This window comes from Amblyomma maculatum, chromosome 5, assembly GCF_055883805.1.
Source record: "Amblyomma maculatum isolate TAMU_Amacu chromosome 5, ASM5588380v1, whole genome shotgun sequence".
Lineage (NCBI taxonomy): Eukaryota > Metazoa > Arthropoda > Arachnida > Ixodida > Ixodidae > Amblyomma > Amblyomma maculatum.
This window is the reverse complement of record NC_139348.1, coordinates 84,939,113-84,960,331: the sequence shown is the minus strand read 5'-3', so window position 1 is coordinate 84,960,331 and position 21,219 is coordinate 84,939,113. Positions and strand designations below refer to the sequence as shown.

General features: G+C 42.2%; 1 protein-coding gene across 1 annotated transcript; it reads left to right on the top strand.

Annotated features, from left to right (window-relative positions):
• The first annotated feature begins 1,012 nt into the window (after window positions 1-1,012).
• On the top strand, window positions 1,013-16,446 carry LOC146188620 (uncharacterized). Its single transcript, XM_084603152.1, has 5 exons — window positions 1,013-1,121; window positions 1,831-1,863; window positions 6,402-6,443; window positions 6,943-6,991; window positions 16,270-16,446. The coding sequence occupies exons 1-5, from the start codon at window positions 1,066-1,068 to the stop codon at window positions 16,417-16,419; spliced, it is 330 nt and encodes a 109-aa protein (XP_084459278.1). The 5' UTR covers window positions 1,013-1,065; the 3' UTR covers window positions 16,420-16,446.
• Window positions 16,447-21,219: the final 4,773 nt, after the last annotated feature.

Genomic DNA, 21,219 nt, shown 5'->3' with positions numbered 1-21,219 from the left:
ATACTATTAGATTTTTGCCTATTGACCAACACTTTGTTGTGCCTTATGATCTATTTGTGTTGATAGGCCTCTTCAGTCTTTGGAAAAACTGTATGATGGACAGCAATGCAGAGCCACCAAGATTGTCCAAATCAGTGTTTAGGGAGCAGTGTGCATTGGTGAGGAGCGTATGTTCTGCATGCGAAGACTGTCCTTACTGGATGCCGTACCTAAATGCATGTGTGTGCCTCCCAGAATTTTGATGTTTTGATGGTGGTACATTGTCGGGCTAAGGATTTGGCGGACTCGTATTAAGGTAACTTCATATATGGAAAAGTTGAAGTAGACGAAGTTGTTCTTTTCTCACGGAAGTTTTCCCATGCCACAAAGAAAAAAAAATATTCCGGGTATTACGCAGTGCTAAAGCGCTCGGCAGGAGATTCAAGGGCTGGAGGTTTGAGTAATGACGAAGACAAGGTTTTTAACTCTCGCACTCGAAAGCGTGACTTCTCTGCTGACAACATTTAGAAGACAGCGATGAGGGATTCAAGGATTTCATTTTGAGACGCGCTGGTTGAAACGTCGATGTTTAAAATGATATCGCTGCAACACACAGCTTTCGTTCGATCAGAAGGTTCACGCCACGCTTAAACCCCTACAATTTATTTTTATGCCAACTTACCAGTCTCATTGAAGATGTTCATTTTTTTCCAATGAACTTTGCATGGCTTTCGTTTCGCAATCCATTATTTTGACATTTCACACTGTCCAGGGTGTCATCGAGTAATGTAAATTTGAGAAAGAAGGAAAATAATCAAACAAGAAAGTATAAAAGTGCAATATCCGGATCCTTTGTTGCTATGTGTGAGTGCAAAGGTAATAGTCTAATATAAATGTGTCAATACCTTTTTTGCTTCTCAAAGACTTCATGGGTGCACCTAAATGACATGCGCATCTATTTCTTATCGCAGACGGACACAAGAAATTTATAACGTCACGGAGCTCTAATTGCCATTCGCATTTTGAGGATAAATTTCGAGCGCTAAGTACACGCAGAGGACAGTCGTCAAGATTGAATCTCTTGACATGAAGCAAGCTGTTCTGCCTCTGTGTTTTCTTTTAACATTGACTCTTCTCTCTGAGTAAGCATGGGATATTTCATTACATATATGGTGCACTTCAGATCAAGCGACACTTAGAGATGAAGAAAAGACCAGGGTATCACAAGTTTGCATAATCGTTTAAAACCTAAAGAGGACTTTCCGTCTCGTCTGTCTTCAGGCAGAAAGTTCGATACCTTGTATAATGAGAATGCTTCGGGAAACTTAATTTAGAGAGGTAAAAACCGCGATTCTTACTTTCTCTGTGATGAACTAAATTTTCTGCATGAAGGGAATCATTTGCGTACCATGATGAGAGGGATCTCACGAACAGGTTGTAAAGTTCAATTACAGCCTGTATTCATATGTAATTCATTTATTCGCTTTCTTTCGCACTTATTGAACATAAATTGAGTGCTATAGCAATCAATGTTATTTACATTGCTTGCATTTGGCTGTTCCGTCGGCTATGTACAAGAATTGCATTTCCAATGCTTGGGTCCAAATCATCAGCAGCGTCAAAGTGAGTGGGAGCTGTAGCCAGTACGAAAGAATGCATCGGCTAGCAAGGAGAATGCTGTGAATAAAGCTGCACACACTTCTAAGCTGATGTGTAGAAAGGAATAATTTACTCTACCATAAAGGCAGCTGAAGTGTTTGGACGCATTTCGGAAAAGTAATACCAATACCAGATAGGGTGTTTTGTTGCAGAGTTTCGTTTTATTTTTACCTCGTTTCTTTCCATCAATAGATGCAGGCTTACAGCAGCACAGGGCGGCCCAAAGTAAGTGATACACTCTGGAAGATTACTGGTGTACGTGCGGTCATAGGTGGGAGAGAAGATATGTAAATTGGTGAAACTGTATGGTGTGAAAGCCTTGCCGTGGACTGAACTAGGCTCGGTTAGGTGGGATGATGATAATGAATGAATTTTCTTAGCGGTAATACTGTTGCCGAGAATGTATATTTTGTTTTCGTTTGCAATGGCTTTTTTCTGGTACTTGCATTTTTGACGCATGTCTGTCGTAAATTTCAGGCTCATGGCCAAGGGTCTTAGTTTTTCTTGCTAATTCGTTCTTACGGTGCTCTTAGCAACCTTGCCAAACAAAGCCGCAGGACACAACACATGAGCATAGACTGATATGACTTTAGATCATCTTAGGATCATTTGTATCCGTTTTATTATAGGACAGTAATACCAGAAAAAATAGCAATAAAAAACAGGAGAGGTCACTATATTAATGCAAGCTGATATTTTAACGTGACCTATACGTTAAAGAAAATGATTTGCCAATTTAGGTAAAGTCGCTCCTTACGCGCAAATAGAGAGATAAAGTAGATAGAAAAGAAGGGTAAACCTTATCCCATGATCTCTCGAAAACTTCAGCGCATGATGTACAGCTAGAAGAAATATGAAAGGGATCACTGAAGCGCGTGGCCTCCGCGCTTGGCAAATCGCTACCACCAACGCCAGACAAGATTTGGTGCCACCAAGGGTATGCTCAGGAAGAGCAGCCGACCAAGCTTACTTTGGATGCGTCTTTACTACTGATTGTTATTCACCTGTCGGTGACAGCGCATATAAAAGCATGGAGGCCACGCGCTCCAATGTTCCTTTTCATATCTCTTCTTCCTATACTTGGAGTTCGGCAGCCATCTTAAATACTGGAAGACTAGCATCCCATATGGACAAGTCGTCCGCTTTAAACTGATAGGTTGAGACGATCGCGACTTTGAATTTCACTGTGCCAACCTTCGTAACACCCTAATGGAACGCAAATGTCCAAAGCGCCTAACAAATGATGCAGTGGAACGAGCAAGCCGTCTTGATCACAAAGCTCTCCTCAAAGCGGAAAAGGAACCATCCGGCCAATCACGAATCAATCTCGTGCTAACGCATTCAGCTTCGGTCCCCAACGTTTCAGGCATATTAAAGAAGCATCATAGTATTCTCATGCAAAGTGATCGTCTAAAAGAAATTTATCAGCAAGCCCCCCGTGTTGTCTATAGCCGTAACAAGAACCTCAGTGATATTTTAACTTCGTCTAAAGCTATCCCCACTGCACCAATCGGCTGCCATCCTTGCAACAAATCACGGTGCAACGTTTGTGCACGAATGACTACATCGGTGAAAGCTTTCAGCACTGCATCGAACTTTAATGTAAAGATTTGGGGCAACTTCTCATGCGATACGGACAACGTGATTTATATGCTTGAATGTTCTAACTGCAAAATTCAGTACATTGGCCATACCGAAACATACTTCAGATACCGATTTAATAATCATAAAGCTCATTGTAATACACTGCCTAACCTTCCTATCTCTAAGCATGTAAACGTTACCATGCACCCCTTTGAAAAAATGCAAGTAATTTTACTGGAATCAGGTTTCAGAACCCACCATAAACGCGAAGTTCGCGAATCATTTTTAATACACAAGTTTAACACGGTTTCTTGTGGTCTGAATGAAAACATTGCCAAGCTTACTTGTCTCTCGTCGTAGCATTTTAATTAAATGGTAGCACCTTTGGCAGCTTCTTAAAAGATATTATGTTTAATCAACATTGGCTCTATTTTGCACTCTTTGCCTCTTCGCTTGCGTTCTCACGATCACAGCCCAAAGCCCCTCACAGGATGTCATGCTTTACTTGCACTGATCTCTTTCCTGTTTGCCCGTTTTTCACGATCATATTGCTTCCCGCCGTAACATGGACTGATCATTACAACTTATCCAATAACCTTGCACACGATTCCTTGTGTAATCAACACTGTTACGAACAATTTACTTTTTTAACTGCTTCTCTTTGGCTCCATGGCATTGAGCACACAATCGAGTTTTGTCACCATGCCGCGATTTGAGTAATTGTTCACTTTTTTTTTCTACCGCGCTAAATCACAGTTTTATTTCACTGTTAAATTCTAGTGATGTGTTATCTGCTACTGTCGCCTACCAGTCAGAATGATATTTCAGTAGTTGAATCCCCCCTCCCCCTCCTGAATATTGCAGCATTAAGTGTGACATGTACTCCACCCATTCTAACCTCGTGATATTTTGTTTTGTGCGCTGATAGTGACAACAATCTTTTAAGTGATATATCTTCCTTTCTTTGTGCAACATATTTAATGCATGACATAAGCGCAACACGTGTAATTCTGTCTATATACCTTGCAGCGCCATTACATCACGCATGTGGAATCTAGTTTTGATATTTTGATGTTTAGTTGTTGATAGTGGCTGGTCACGTGTTCTTCGATTGTGCATGTATAAAGAAATGGTAACCGACAGCTTCTGTCTACATTCCTCGACAAAGGCCGGACCCCGGCCGAAACGTCGGATTAAAGTGTTGTTTGTTTCCACCGTGTGTCACCTCCTTTAAGTTTATATATACATATATATATATATATATATATATATATATATATATATATATATATATATATATATATATATCCGCACGACTGTTTTGTAAAGATTAGGTATCCATAACACTACCACATTCTTCTTTGCAGCATATAAAATTCAATGACGACATATTTCTGTTATTTAGAACTATTGTTTTCATGTATACAATTCATTTTCCGCACAATATTTTGTAAAATACCTCTACTGAATGCGAAGTATTGTAAGTTGGCAATCTCTGAACTCCCCTTACACAATGTTCCTTTCATTAAACTCCATATTATTGCCCGCAATATATATATAACCACTAATTACTGTGTTTACTATCAGTGCCGTTTTTATTGGGGTTATTTCACGCACAACGCCCCTGGCACCAAAAGCTATCATCATAAAATCTGTAGGAAAAAAATTGGGTAATTGGCCATTATCTGAATACTGTTTCGCCAAAATATTTTTGCGAAAGAAGTTATTTCTGACGTAAGCCTCTTTTGATGTTTTGGCTCAGACGCGAAGTATTCTTCCATTTAGGGATTTTATATGAAATGCGAAAGCAGATAAAATGCCAGATTTTATAATACTTTATCACAGGCGGGTACCTTCTTTTACCTTCATTACTGCCCCATATAAGCACTTTCTACGTTTTCTTGGCTCAATAAAAAGCAAAAAAATAACGGTGCGTTTTCGGTATTTTTTATCACAAACGTCGTTCATTGTTTAATCGCAAGATATTTTTTATCGTTCACCTGTAGGCTATTCATGCCAAAAATAATTTAATATTTCTTTGTAAATACATTTCCGGAACATCGGTCCCAAAGTTTGCAAAAAGCGACGCTTTTCTATGATTGAGACCAAAATTAAACATAAAGACCCTCGAAATAAATACACGTGAGTTAACTTATTACACATATGCTTCTTAGCCTGCAATATAGAATTTCTGTTGAAGTAAATTTTTTTCACGGGACAAATATGTTTTTGAACTTCACAACCAGTGTCACTGGTCGGCACTATCGGACTGCGCTTTCACTGCAAAACACCTTTGGGGCACCTACATTTTCTTAGGACGCACATTTACTTTAGCTATTTTCTAAGCCGACTTTTATCAATCAATTGATGCCAACAAATTCCATATTTCACGATGCACGTTGCAGAGTAGAAAGAATTGAATTGCAAATAACAATTAAGCATATCGGCACTGGTGGTGTCATTTGACACCACAACACAAATATTCCACTAGTGCGTCAGCAACGTTAAAAACTACTGATAATTACTGTGATAATTCCTTCAGTATACCACTTTCTATCGGTGTTACTTTTTTCGCATTTATGCGAACCTATCCGGTGTGAGGGGAAAGAAAATGCAACAAGGTGTGTCATTAATAATGAAGCAGCAGCATAGCAAATCAGTACATTTATATCTCAATATCCGCTATTGCACTGGTTTATTTAACTATTTTGCTAAATACCTTACTAAACTTGTATCAATATATTAAATATGATTGAATATATATAGGCCTGCGTAGAAGATCTTTTGGACATATGCGATTTTGACACAATCAGGCCGTTGATGACACAATCAGGCCTCAACGGTTGTCAGTGAGGGTCTTTGATTGATGCTAGGGATTATTTCTAAAAAGGCTTCGTTTGGTTTTTGTACACATATACCGATATTAATAAGGGTGTTTGAGTTCTGACATCACTTATGTGTTGCGGCGGTCAGGCAAAAGTCTATATAAAGTTCCTTTTAAAAATGAAGAGTTGAAATTTTCTCTATCACAGAGCACGATTTTTTGAATCGCAGCATGATTTATAATGGTAATATTGGGGTAACAGCTAAAACAAAAACAATTAGAATGTCACCATAAACTTAAGCTTTCATTGAATATTTTTGTCGCTCTCTTCTTCCTGCTCTCTCTTTTTTTGCAGAGTCAACAGAAATACTGCGGACTCGCTTACTCTATCGAGATGGTAATACGCTATAATTGGACAATTTTCTCCAGACGGCTCGAGTTATGCATCTATTGTTCAAGAAAAATGTATTCCTCCCTTTTACGTTTCTTTAGATATGACGTACACATTTATGTGTTTAATTGTTTCTTCATGATTAACATCTGCATGAATGAATTGTTAAGTGTACGAGACGTCAATGGAAGGTGCGGCAGATGTTATTTCTTTCCTGGTAGGTTGTAAGTCTTTACCTAGGCTGTCTTCTACCTCGAAATTGACGCTATATATAACAATATATTAAATCATTGACCCATAAAAGCGTACAATTGCTTCGTCAACTCAGGAATGCTAAATTGGAAATATATTGTAAGACGTTACGCACAGTAAATGCTCTCGCAATGACTTCGGTCAGTTTGGGAAGCATCCTAAAGTGAAAATTTTGCTGCGAGTATCAATGCCATGCTTCAATAAGCAGGGAGTGCGTTGAAGATTGCTAATTGAGTATTATTTTTCTTCCCAGGGCGTATAGAGAAAATCAGAAGAACAGGAACCGTTATTGCCCTGTTTGGGTAAGCATATTTTCTGGTATTATAAATTACACAGTTTAGACGCTCAGAGCATAAAGTTGAAAATGAACGTGTCTTCAGTGCAAGTGGTATTTTATATTGTTATAGTACCATGATAAGCCGTGTACCTCCTTCAAGAACTATTTGTGGTCACAGGCAAAGAAAAGATTAATTATGGGTTGCGCTAAAAAGTCCATCACTCTTGTACCAACCGCGGAGCCCTCAGTTTGAAAAACATGTAGTGCTTTTTAAAAAGTGTTTTACTTCTAGGTGTTGCGTTTTCCTCTTATTTAGCACCTGATTTAACAGGTTTCACCGAGTAACATCTGCGGACTCCGCTAATAATTCGCAGCATCTCAGGATAACATATATTCTTCTATTGTGGCTACATAATTTGTTTAAAATCATATATCTAGATAGGAAATAAAGAGGTAAACCACCTCTCACACTACTGTAATTTAAAGGTAAGATCGCGCGCACACAAATCATTTCTGTATACCGCTGAGTTTAAATATCCATATGCGACGAAAGCCAGCTGGAATAACCGTCAAGGTCTAGAGAACATTCATTGATTAACTTTTTTGCCTCTTTTTTTGGAGTCTCATCTCAAACATTAGTTGCAAGCCGCAATTTCTGTGAGTCCTGAAGGAGTAGCAAGGCGATCCCAAAGTTCGAATGGCGCTTTTGCTGGTATTTCAATCGCCATTATTGGCAGTTTTAGGGTAAGAGCTTAACACCATCTCATTTTACGTGGTGTGCATGTGCAACAGAAATTTTTGTTTTGGATGCATAGCGCGACAGGATCCCGTGACTTCGCCGAGAGGACGGTGCTACTGCTTAGGTCTCGTATTTGCGATGAGAGAGTGACATCGAGACTCGCACTATCTGCCTTTTGATACCGAATTAGGCTCACTTCAAGACACATGCACATGTGTATGCCTTACATAAACCGGGACTCGATATAACCGTAAGGTAGTCTTTCACGTAATCTGATGGCTTAAGTATGTATGGTAAATAGTATATATGAATGACAGAGGCGCGAATTATAGTCTTCGTCATAGTGGAGTAGTGCAGTGCGTACACACGAAAAAAAAAGGCATGAGCGGACTGCAAATATCAAGTTGTGAATGTATTTTAATGATATTTTTATCATCATTAATAACCGGACTATGCATGTTCCATTGCAAAGGTCGTTTCCATATTCCAGTTAACCTGGTCCTCTAGTAGCTCTGTTCACATCAACCCTTCAAATTCTCAACCAGTCGCCAAAATATTTGCCGCCCTCTGCTCCGCGGTTCTTCCTTTGGAATCAAATTTGTTACTCTTAGCCACCAGGGCAATCGTCTCTGTGCATTATAAAGCGTGTCCATGCCTATTTCACAATGACTTCCACTAGGCAGTCGTTAAATCAAGATACATCTCTAACCTACTCTGCACGCGTCCTATCTCGTAACTTTAAACAGGCTATTTTCAATTCTGTAGCTTTTTGCGTTGTCTCAACATAAGTAGAACCATTTTCGTTAGTCTCGACATAACAGCGTGATTATGCGTAAGACGCAACTGTTATGCGAGTATTGAGCGATACCGCTGAACTGCTTGTCATAATCTGCAAGTACTGGTTAAATGCGCTCTGCCCTAATATTCTAGCTTCTTCCTTTCAAGGATCGTGTCTGCGATTACTGCGTTTCCTGTGTAGATATGTAACACCAGTGCCTTCCACTGCTTGGCTACTTATTGCAAACTGCTCTTCCTTCCCGAAGCTGTTGAGTATTACATTAGTCTCCTACCATATTATTTTAGATCCTTTTTTTCTTTCAGCTTCTCCTGTCCTGGTCATTATTCATTGTTTAAAATTCATCTGCTGAGTAACTTAGGAAGGCAATATCATCCCTGAATCAGATTACTAATATATGTCCATCAAACCTAATCCCTTGTTGCCAACATTGGAAATCTCTCGATATTTTGCTGTAAGGAAGGTTTAAATAGTTCTTAGAAAATTGTGCCTCCTTGCTTAACACCTTTATGGTAACTTTATTACTTCTTTATTGAGAACCATCGGGGCTGTGCAGCCAGTACAGATATCTCACAGGTCTTTAAGATGCGCCTCGGGTACACAAATATTTGGCATTACCTGCACGACTATCGAGCTTTCGACTGAGCAAAATGCTTTCTCTTACTCAATGAATGCCACGAATCGGGGCTGGCTATGTTTCAAGAATTTTTATCACCTGGTTGATAGTACGGATATGATGGATGTTAGAGTACCTTTTCTTGGATCCTTTTGAATCCTTTGGTTCATTGAGGCCTACATTCCCTGATTCTATGAGCGGTTACTTTTGTGTTTGGTTTGGTTTGGTTTGTGGGGTTTAACGTCCCAAAGCAACTCAGGCTATGAGAGACGCCGTAGTGGAGGACTCCGGAAATTTCGACCACCTGGGGTTTTTTAACGTGCACTGACATCGCACAGCACTCGGGCGCCTTGCTTTTCGCCTCCATCGAAAAGCTGCCGCCGAGGCCGGGAGTCGATCCCGCGTCCTTGGGAATAGTAGTCGAGCGCCGTAACCACTGCGCCACCCCGGCGGGATCGTTACTTTTGTGTAAATACTTTGTACGTATGGATAGTAAGCTGCCTGGTCTGTAACTTTTCAGGTCCATAGCATCCATGTTTTCATGAGTAATGTTGGTTTTGGCATTCTTCCATGATTGCATTGCTGTCGATGGCATCAGGCAATAAATATACTAGGTTGAAAGTTGTTAGCACGATATCCGTCTCATTCTTTAACAAATCTGTAGTTGTCTAATCCACCTTAACTCCTTTCCCGCTTTTTGTAGCTTCTAAATGTTTCTAAATCATGTCATTTTTTACTGGCGCAAAGTTTGCTTCCTCGTAGCTGCTACCAATCTCATTACTGTTTTTAATGCATCGGCTACTCTATGATCATTATAGAAGTATAGAATTTGGCTAGTTTGAAAATATAGTCTATTTTGGGAATGACAAGGCTAGTTTTATTCTCAATTCCTTTAATGTTCCTTTCTCCTGAGTACTTGTCCTCAGAATTGTAGCCGTTGGCTTGCTAAAAAAAGGAAATCACGGGAATGGTGTGGGAGAGGTCATATGGCAAAAGAAGCGGCCTGTGTCTATTGCACTAGTTGGCTGTTGGAGTGCAACGCTCCGCGAGCAATTAATATGAGTGGTTAAAGAAAAGCTTTGGTCACGATCTTTTGATTCAGGAATAAAAGGTGCAAGAAATCTAGCCTTTCAGGACACGTGAATTCCCTGTGATGCATGTTGCCCTAAGGGAACGTTTGTACGGTTGGTTATTGATTGGCTGTGTTATCATACAACATATATATATATATATATATATATATATATATATATATATATATATATATATATATGTCTCCTCAGGAACCTGTATGAAGGGCAACAGGCCACAGTCAGAACTAGGCATGGTCTTACTGATTGGTTTCCGATTGAGAAAGGAGTGAGGCAAGGCTGCATACTGTCGCCCTGCCTATTTAACCTATATGCAGAGTGCATCATGAGGAAGGCCGGTCTGGATGAGTCTTCAGCTGGAGTGAAGATTGCTGGAAAACGTATCAACAACCTTAGATATGCGGATTATACCACTTTAATGGCAGAAAGTGAAGTAGAACTCAAGAGACCTCTGATGCGCGTGCAAGAAGAGAGTGAGAAGTTTGGGCTTAAACTGAACATTAAAAAGACAAAGAACATGGCGTCTTGCCCTATCAAGTCCTGGAGCATTAATGGACAAGATATGGAAGTTGTGACAGATTTTCTCTTCTAGGGCTCCAAGATTACCTCGGAAAGAGACTGCAGCCATGAAATTAGGAGACGCCTGCTTCTGGGAAAGAGAGCAATGGTTAGCCTTGACCGCCTAGTAAAGAGCAGAGACATTAGTCTGCCAACTAAGATCCGTATAACTCGTGCTATGGTCTTTCCAGTTGTGATGTATGGATGCGAGAGTTGGACTGTGAAAAAGGTTGACCGCCGAAGAATTGACGCAAATGAATTGTGGCGCTGGCGAATGCTCTTGAGAGTTTCTTGGACTGCCAGAAGATCAAATCAGTAGATATCGTCGACCATAAACCCTGACTGCTCATTGCAGGGTCAAATTCTAATGTTAAAGCTCAGCTACTTTGGTCATCTGATGGGAAGAGAGGAGTCGCTGGAGAAAGATTTGATGTTGGGAAAGGTTGAGGGTCGCCGGAGAAGGGGTAGGCAGCGAACGCGATGGTTAGATGGCATCCTCGAGGCACTGCAGATGAAGTTATGTGATGTTAGGAAGATAGTGAAAGACCGGAAAGCATGGCGTGACATGGTCCATAGGGTCACGAAGAGTCGGACACGACTGAACGAGTGAACTGAACTGATATATATATATATATATATATACATATAATAGAGCGAAGGGTACGCTTCATTTAAAGAAACATTTTATTAGACTCGACGTTTCGATTGGAGACCGATCTTTCTCAAGAGTGAATCTTCTTGGATAGTGTTGCGGCTTTTTAAGCATTTGGACATAGACCACACCTGGGTAGGAAAACAAAACGTGGGAGACAGAGGAAAGAGACAGATACAGTAGGGAAGGATGATGTCCAGGTGTGCCATCGCAGGTGCATCGCAGGTGCTGGACAGGCCTGTCGAACTGCGCTGACACAGGCGCCTGGATGCATAGTCTCTGCTGCGAAAGAATGCGGGCTATTTTCACTCTTCCTGGCCACGACGGCCGAAGAGTGAGAGTAGGGAAAAAAATATAATTGAATAAATAAAGAAAAAAAAAGAAAAAAAAGGGGGGGGGGGGATGGAGGTGGATAAGGAAAGGTGTTAGCTTAAAAAAAAAGTGTCGGAAGCAAGCGAAAGAAAACAGAAAGGGGGGAGGGCGGTAGGAGGTAAGTGGCTCTGACAAGACCAGAACACACCAACACTTTGGTATTCAAAAAAGGTGATGACCTCAGACGACTTGGCCAGGTGTGCACATTTCCTGTGTTCGTGACATCGGAAGAGAGGACAGCACCCCGTGGTTTTCATTTAAGCCCTGTTGTAGAGTATTAATATACATATATATATATATATATATATATATATATATATATATATATATATATATATATATATACATAATCAAACATACGGTTGATTGAGAAATATATATATATATCAGTTCAGTTCACTCGTTCAGTCGTGTCCGACTCTTCGTGACCCTATGGACCATGTCACGCCACGCTTTCCGGTATATGTATATATATATATATATATATATATATATATATATTTTGCAATCAATCGTATGTTTCCGCCTTATGGGTGGGAGCGACAGACGCAGAAAGGACCGCTTAATAAGTCAAACACAAGTTCCTAAGTCGCTTAGGGGAGGAAGTGCGGGTGAATCTGGATTAAGAGATATTTAAGTCCCGTTACGGTTCGATTACTGTCTCAGTATAAGCCCGAGTATGGCGCTGACGAGTCAGCGCAGCCATGTAAATCGAATCAAGGATGTAATGTAACATTCCGAAAAATCATTGCAAACTACCATTCCCATGCCGCAAGCTCGCGATTTCAAGCAAACAGCACAGACGACGTTTTTTTAAAGACGAAGTCCTTTAAAGCTATTGCTCCAAAAATGCTGGCCCACGCTTCGTCCACAAGCCAGTGCTGCTTTCTAATATATGTTACATGTTTGCATAGGCGCCTATGGAATAATACCTGCATAGGGACGCCGAACAGGCCTTATATCAGTTCATTCATGTGGCCACCTTGCTTTTTACCTTTCTGTTTCCCTCTCTCTTGTCACAACGTGAGTCTGCGCACATGGGGTCCCTGAAGCGAATAAATCGATTGCAGCGCTTGTCCACTGCGTACACCCGCGAAGTAGATGCTACATTGAAGCGCCACCAGATGCCCATCGCATAGTGGAACATGACTCATTATACGAACGATCACTAGATGTCGATTGGAAGGTCGATTGTACGAAAGTCACGCTAACACAACAGCGTAGATTATACATCACCCCTTTCATGCGGAGTGCAAGAGACCCAGTGGGGTCCATATGCAATGAATTGCTAGAGCTCATAGATCCTCCCAGGTTTGCCATACCCTGGTGTCTCACGACGTCATACAGTTAGCCGCCAGAGTCCAGCCATGTCACCTGACGAGCGAATATATTCCAGAAGCATACTCTCATTATATTGTGGCCGTGTACCTTTATATAGTGCACAATGCAATCTAGGACAAAGGATGTATTTGTGCCACGCACTGGAAGACTGACACTGTATCGGAACAATCGTAATCATACTGAATTGAGGAGACGCTTGATGAGCCTTTTTTCTATATAAGGCAAAGCTGACGCAAGAGCCTGGTTAAATGATGAATATGGAAATACTGATCACGAGCCCTTTTCCTGCACGCGATGTGCTTGTCAGGGCAGCTTACATGAGTGCTGAGGATGTCGGATGTCGCGACAAGAGCATAGAATGTCTCATGCCAGCTGGAGGCAAATAAGGAGAAAACGGATGAGTTATAACATGAGGTGTAGGCAGGAATTAAAGTCGGACACGAGAACAGTGGAATATATAGCCTACCATATCGATTCTGTCCGCTATACTAATGACTTATTTTCGAGTCGTAATGAGCTATGCAATCAAACTTTTCCAGTTCTAAATTTTGTAAATTTCAATGTCTGGTTCAATTCCCATTTTGCCAGAGATCAGCACAGTGTCAAGCTAGAGCTCAGCTTAGATGATAATGGGAACGACAATAATTTCATAAATCAGCGATTCGTAGTGAGTGGAGCTTAAGGCCATCCGCGGCTCTTTTGAAGGTGCTTTCTAGGAGCATGAGCAAAAATAATCAATTCCATAAAATTTTTCAAAGCTCAGTATCTACCCCAGTGCGCTAATGGTATCAAATACACAAAAAATGTTTTTGTAGAAAGCAATCTGCAGACGAAGCCTAAACAATTTCGATTCAGTAAGGAAAGTACATCATCGAAGAACGGCATGGAAAAATACTCTTGTGTGTCATCCGTATGTTAAGATGAAGCACAAACCTGCCGGTGATTTAACAGTAGAACATGTTACGATACTCTGTCCATGTTACAATAGTCATTACTGTTAGTGCAACCCAGTTTCTGCTTAACCACCGATTTGGAAAAGGCATGGGATATCTGTAAAACCTTTGAGCCTGAACAACTTTCTACGTGCATCATATATGACGACGTAAAAAATGATTGGCTAAAATATAAAAAATAAAAAAAACGCACGAGGCACAGTGCAAAGCTTTCCGCAGTCATATAAAACACTAAAATAAAACAACACAGATGCACCAGAAGACAGAAAAGCGCTGTTTGGTTGGGGAAATGAAAGCTTTCTACAAAAAAGAATGTATGGGTAAAAAAGTCCACATTGAAATTGGATGAACATGTGAGTGAAGGGAGACGCCAGGTGCAATATGCGTAATGAGCCCTGCTGGTAATGTTTGATTCTAGGTGCTTCTAGCGGGGCTCATATTTTAACAGTGTCTCAAGCAGGGCAGCAGTTTAACAGCATCCGTCAAAAGAAAATAAAGAGCAGCTGCACTATATACGCACTTACCTGTGGCCTCAAATATTAAGGCAGCTTATATTGAGGAAAACAGAGGGTTGATGGACCGCAACGTAATACTAACAAAAGTAATACTGGAAGTTGACGGCACGCGGAAAGGAACAAACATGATTTCCTGCAGTGTTAGTCCATCTATATAACAAGAAATGGAATTGGGCAGGCTAAGAAATGCGCACCCAAGTTACCTGGTTGTAGATAAGTAAACCCGAGTCGATTCTAATATATAGAAGCCGAACAGGGAGTGGATGAAATTAGAAAGTTTCCTGGAATTAGGTGGTTTAAGCTTGACAGAACCGCACACAGGGTTATTGGGGAAGCCATTATCCTGAACTGTGTAATCAGTTGTCTGCTGTCGGTGACAATGCGTGACTTCACGTGGTCGTTTGACCAGATCAGCTACTCTTGACAGCTCTTGAGAGAAGGGAATCGAGTACTAGATGCTTGCATCCCATCTAAGATAGAGTAAACTTGTGCGACGAAGCTCGTTCGTAAAGCTTGGTTAGTGGTGCGCTTTGCTTCTTTTCCGGGTGGTCTGACACTCAGTGCGTTACTACACTGCTCTATGATATGAGGATGTATTTGATAATAGAGAAGTAAATCAAGCAATTAGTAATTAAACGAACGCAATGTACAGGGTCGTCCACTTCTAGCTAGAACACGGCCACTGCTTTTAAAGCAACATTGTATCTGACGCAAGCAGATATCGATGCAAAGCGATGCAAGCACACAGAGACACGGATGTGCTGCTTCACATGGCCAGCCACTTTAGATTACTGCGTGGCCGGGTCGGATGCAATGACACCTTGAAAGCAGTGACCGTGTTCTAGCTAGAAGTGGACGAGGCTGTACATGCAGAATGGTGAACAGAGCAAAAAAACAACAGCGCGCTCTGTCTTCGTGTTAAAAAATGACGCGCCGCTGCGGGATACCATTGGGGCAGAAGTTTCCCCTGAATTCTTAATGAATTTGAACTTGAGACATATGCCGGAAAAAAGGAATCGGTAACAAAGGTGTCAAAAATGAAGCATTGTTCATAAGAGTTGTGTTTTCTATCTGTGTCTTGTTGAGTTGTGTGATGCAGTCAGAGATACAAAAAACAAAGTAGCTACTTATTACTACCTCATTTATTTTCATGCACTCCGAGTAGGTCATGCTTGTTTGCACTGAGAAACGCTTTTTTTTTTTTTTTAGAGAAAAATGTTTTTATTGTCTATAAGAGACGGAATATAGCCCTGGAGAATAGGAACTTGTCTTAAGGCTGGAGTATTTGTGACGCAATATGTAAATACAACACCAAACAAATATAAATGAGTGTCAACAAAATTTGTGTCAGGGATAGACTGTACATAGCTATCTAAGTGGGGAAACCGCAGTGAAAAATAGACAAGGAAAGAAGAAAGCGGCGAAAAAAGCTGTCGTCCTGCCGTTTTCAATCCGCTTTGAGTGTGTTTCGGCGCACTTCTTTTCCTCTTCCAAAGACATATAGAATTTGAGGTTTTTTGTGGACTGACCGTAGAAAATAATTGGAAGCAGTCCGTTTTTCATATTTTCCTAGAATAAACAACCTGATAGAAAAAGGAAAAAGAAAAACGTGTAAAATTTCTTTGTGCTACTTTGCAATTCCTTTTCTCGATTTTTTTTTTGTTTTGCAGTGCGTTATGAGAAAGAACGTAGGTGATTTCTGCGGCGGCAAACCAGATTGCGTGTGCGTGGAAAACCCTCCAGGACAACCTCGGCGGCCCCTTTCTTGCATTTGGTCTCCACCTTACGGCATGCGACTAAGAACGACGACGGTGCGATGAAAGGAAATAAAGTCGGAAATGCTTTTAAGTACATCAGTAACCGGAGTTGAACTAACGTGAATATAGAAAGGGATCCTCGTGAAGTACGTCCCACGCACCCTTGCATCAAGAACAAAACTTGCGCTTTACTGCTAATTATAAATAACAATAAGGTGAATACTTCAACCTGTCCCGTTTTAAAATATCTTGTCATGAAACGGGCAATGTCCCAGCCGGAAAAAACTACAGACAATTTTCTGATGTTACGATAGAATTTCTGTGCGGTTTTTGACGGGACACCTGTTGTGGCAAAAGAATATTCTGTAGTAGCATCAGACATTTCTGTAGTTACAACAGAAAAGTGCTACAGAACTACACACAACAGAAATATACTACAGAAAAACTACAGAACTGCGCAAAACTACTACAGAACTCCAGAAAAATCTGATGGCTATGTCAGAACTACAGGATATTTTGTCGTATTTCTGACACATTTCTGTAGTTCTTTTCGACTGGGGAGTACGTTTGTGAAAGATAAAGAAAACTTTTATGAGGCGAATAAGGCTTGTTACGGAGTGATTACCTGAAGCCAATACTGGAAAAATAAAGCTTTATTCCAATAAAGTGTGAGAATAAGACTTTAAAGTGGTTCTCCGCGCTAACACCTACAACGACAAGTAACACAACACACAGCGCGAACCTACAACTATGTTTTGGAACAAATGAAAGTCTTCTTATACACAGAAACGTGCTCGTCATCATAGCAATATATATAAACAAAAAAATGCTGGACACACTCATCGCGATAGCCTAAGAAGGGCAGCTTCTTTAACAGGCAAGGACAGCGATACCTTGCTGGTACACATGTGGGCACCGACGGATTTGATTTCAAACGCGTCTGCAAGTTCTCGTTCTGTTTGGTTGTTATAATGCGAGATTATTGCGATTTATTCGAACTGAAGGTGGCATTTGATGTTCTGACAATGCGTCGCCAGCTTTCCTGAATGAGTGATGGATTTAAAATCGTTGGCGTGCTCACTTACCCTTTTGTTTACGCCACGGCCCGTTAGGGCCACATACTCATTCCACATGAGAGGGGAATAGAATAGACCACGCCGGTGATCGCCGCGGTCCGGCGTGGGTATTCAAGAGCGGCGTACTCTGCAATACTCGTTCTGCAACTCGTTCTGAAGGCAGTGTGGCTGGCAGCTAGGGAAACACTAGAAATATTGGGTGATTTTGACGTGCCGCATATAATATCTGCTGACGGGCAGGATGAAGAACGAGGGCGGCGATTGGCCGAACACATTTCTCAGCCACAATTTACACTCCTCAAAGGTCCACACTTCTCTGCTAGCACTGGATCCTCATTAACTCCCGACACCTGTCCCAACCTCACCTTCACCACATCCTTGACGCTCGCTTCATGGAAGAATCCTAATGATACTCTCGGTAGCCACCACTGCGTTCGATACGAATAACTGTCCACACGCACGCATCTCGCATGCGCTGGGGCCTAGCATAGATTACCCGATGGTAACTATTTCTGACAGCTCCTTTATCTAAGAACGTAGTCTAAAAGGCCTACTGGAATTGAACGGCGGCGTAACACGAAAACCGACACAGACACGAATGGGACACCAGTGCGCTTGTGCTGCCTCATTCTTGTCTGTGTCCGTTTTCGTGTTGCGCCGCCGTTCAATTCCATCAGGCACCAAGTCACCCCCAGGCTGTAACTCTGTACAGGCATACATTGCATGGGTCAGACAGCTCATCGATCTGCAGCGCGAACACACACATACGTATCCGCTGACGGACGACCAACATGCGGTAGATAGCCACCTCCTTAATCTGGGGGTGACCCGCCGTGGACTGCTCCAGGAGTAGGAGCCTAGCCACAAGGCGAATAAGAGGCTCCGGTGGCGCATTACCGAACTGCACACAGATCAAGCAGTATGCGTCCCAGCTTATGGATTCCAACTAAATCGCAAGGTGCGATAGGGCCGTGAGACAGATGAGATCTAAGAGCACCTGGGAGGTTTTCCGCATGGCTATCGACCCGGCCAGCACACGCAGTGAAACGCAAAGAAATCTGAAACGCGTTCTGTACACATACCCAGGCACTACCGCTCAGCTGGCTAACGACTTGTGCTCCCGCTACCTCTGTCGCAAAAAGGATCCAAGGGAGTTTGAGTTCCAGTATGCTCGGAAAATAAAAGCAGGGCTAGCTGCTTTTTTCATGCTTCACGACCTTAAGGCAGCTCTCGATAAGATGAGACGCGGTACTGCTCCTGGCAGACTATAATAGTCAAGCTGTTGGCAAATCTGCCGGATCAGGGTACGGCCGACTCCTCGAATCCGCCAATGATAACTAGGATGGCTCAGAGCCCTTGCCAGGAGAATGGAAGACTTCCCCCGCGACTTTCATCCCCACGCCCAGGAAGCGGAACATGGGCCCAATTTCCCTCACATCATGTGTCGGTAGATAGATAGATGTATTTATTGAAAGGAAAAGGCAGAGAGGTTGGCCGGGATAATTCAAATCTGGCCTGCTACTCTGCACTGTGGAAGGGGAAGGAGAAAAGAAAGAAGGTCGTGATGGGTGACGATGTGGGAGAAGGCATATGAAATACATATACAAACAGAGTAGCTTGTTTTACAAGCGCGAATCAAGTCCGCTGGCGCACAAAAAACGGCAAAGAGCACGCACTGCCTGGACACCCTTCCCCTTGTCCTGCCAAGAGCCCAGCAGCACTTACTCCGACAGAGGCCTCTTGTCTAAACGCTTCAAGGAAGCCGCTAGCACACTTCTTTCTCGTGCATACGCTGGGAATACCAATAATATATGCTCCACAGTCTCTGGGATGCCACAAGTTGAACATTCCGGCGAGTCCATCTGTCCAATTAAATGTAAGTACTTGTGCGTGAAAGCCACGTTTAAACGAAGTCTATGTAGTAAGCATGTCTGATGACGCGGAATATCACGCGAACATAAAATTTTAATGTTTGATCTAGCCTTCTTAGACAAATGTGTCGGGCGTCTGGCTGGGCCCAGTAAGCTGTTGTAGCATTATTCATACAACTCCTAAGAAGGCACGTCGTGCGGTCTTCGCTTCAACATCGGCCTGTTCATTCCCATGGAGCCCGCAGTGGACAGGGATCCATTGAAACATTATCCTGTGGCCTTGCAGCTGGGCAGATGTAGGGAGCTCCATAATGTTTAGTGCCAAGGACCGATAGGCAGTATGGCGTAAGAAGTTTTCCAAAATTTGTAATGCAGTTTTTGAGTCCGTGAGTATACATCATTTTTGAGGTGGTCCCCCCATATATAGCGAATAGCTTCCCAAATGGGTATAAGTTCAGCAGCGCTTGATGTCGAGGTATGTCCCAAAAGGAATGCAGAGTCGTTTTCTGAGTTGGTATGACCACAGCTGCAGCGGATGCCTGTGCTGACACAGATCCATCGGTGTATACGTGAATATAATGAGGATATTCTGACCAGATGTGCGCCAGAGTAAGTTGTTTGAGTCCACTAATTGACACCACTGATTTCTTTAGTATTCCGGGAACACGAAGGTGCACCAAAGGTTTATCCATCGTCCAAGGTGGTTGGGCGGGACGATATGCGAGGGCATATCCTGTCGGTACTTGCGACTGATGGCAGCGGAGTGCTCTTGTAAAATGCAGTCCGGCCTTTCATCCAGAATCTTGCTGAGTGGGTGAAAGCTGTGTCTTGTAAGTGCTCGTAAATATACACGAAGTGGTTTGTGTGACAACTATATGAATATTGGGCGAGCAGGTGCCTCTTCAACTGTACCTTTGTTAGAGGTGCATCTAGGCAGTCCAAGGCATATTTTCAGTGCCTGCGATTGTACGCTCTGTAAAGTCCGCAAGCATGAAATTCTCATACTAGAGAGTACAGGAAAACTGTACCGCATGTAGTCAACAAACAGGGTCTAGTAAAGCAGTATTAGGGAGCGCTCAGTCGGACCCCATTTGTTGCCAGCTATGTAACGAAGTAGATGGCAAAAATTAATTAGCCTTTTCTTCACCATAGTAACATGTTTCGACCAAGATAGTCGGTGGTCAATAATTACTCCCATGAATCTGTGCCTGAAGACGTATGGTATTACGACTCCATGAAGGGTAATCGGGTAGCGGCTGACACATTTCCCCTTAAACACTATCACTGCACACCTTTCTGCCGCTAAGTATAAACCTTGACGCCGTAAGTACATCGATGTCGATGACACAGCTCGTTGCAATCTCGCACGTAGTTGTGGGCGCGTCGTACCAGAACCCCAGATGCAGATGTCGTCAGCATATGCACCTATGTGGATGCTAGCTGGTAGTTCACTCACCAGGCAAATTATTGCGCAATGTTAAATAAATCATCATGTGTCGGAAATCTTATGGAGACTATTGTACACGACCGTCTTCCTTCATACCTCGAGGATTATGGGTTTTTCGCCGAGACACAATTTACAGCGTTAGATCGCGTATGTTATCTCGCGAAATCTTGCTCAACTTCGAAAAGATGTCATCCTGGCCAAGCGTAGAGACAAGGCCATTATTACACTGGACTTGAGGGGAGCGTTCGACAATGTACAATAAGGCTCTCTATACCATCGGCCATACCAAACTGTGAACCAAGGGAATTTGCCTACACCCGGGACTTCCTCTCCCAGCGTCAGGCCCTGCTCCGGATCGATAATCAGGAGTGTATAAGAACCATAGGTACACACCAAGGTGCTGTACAAAATGACAGAAGCGCTTCTGTCCTTCTGTGCCTTCCTTTCTGTGGTGTTTCTTCAGCGCTAT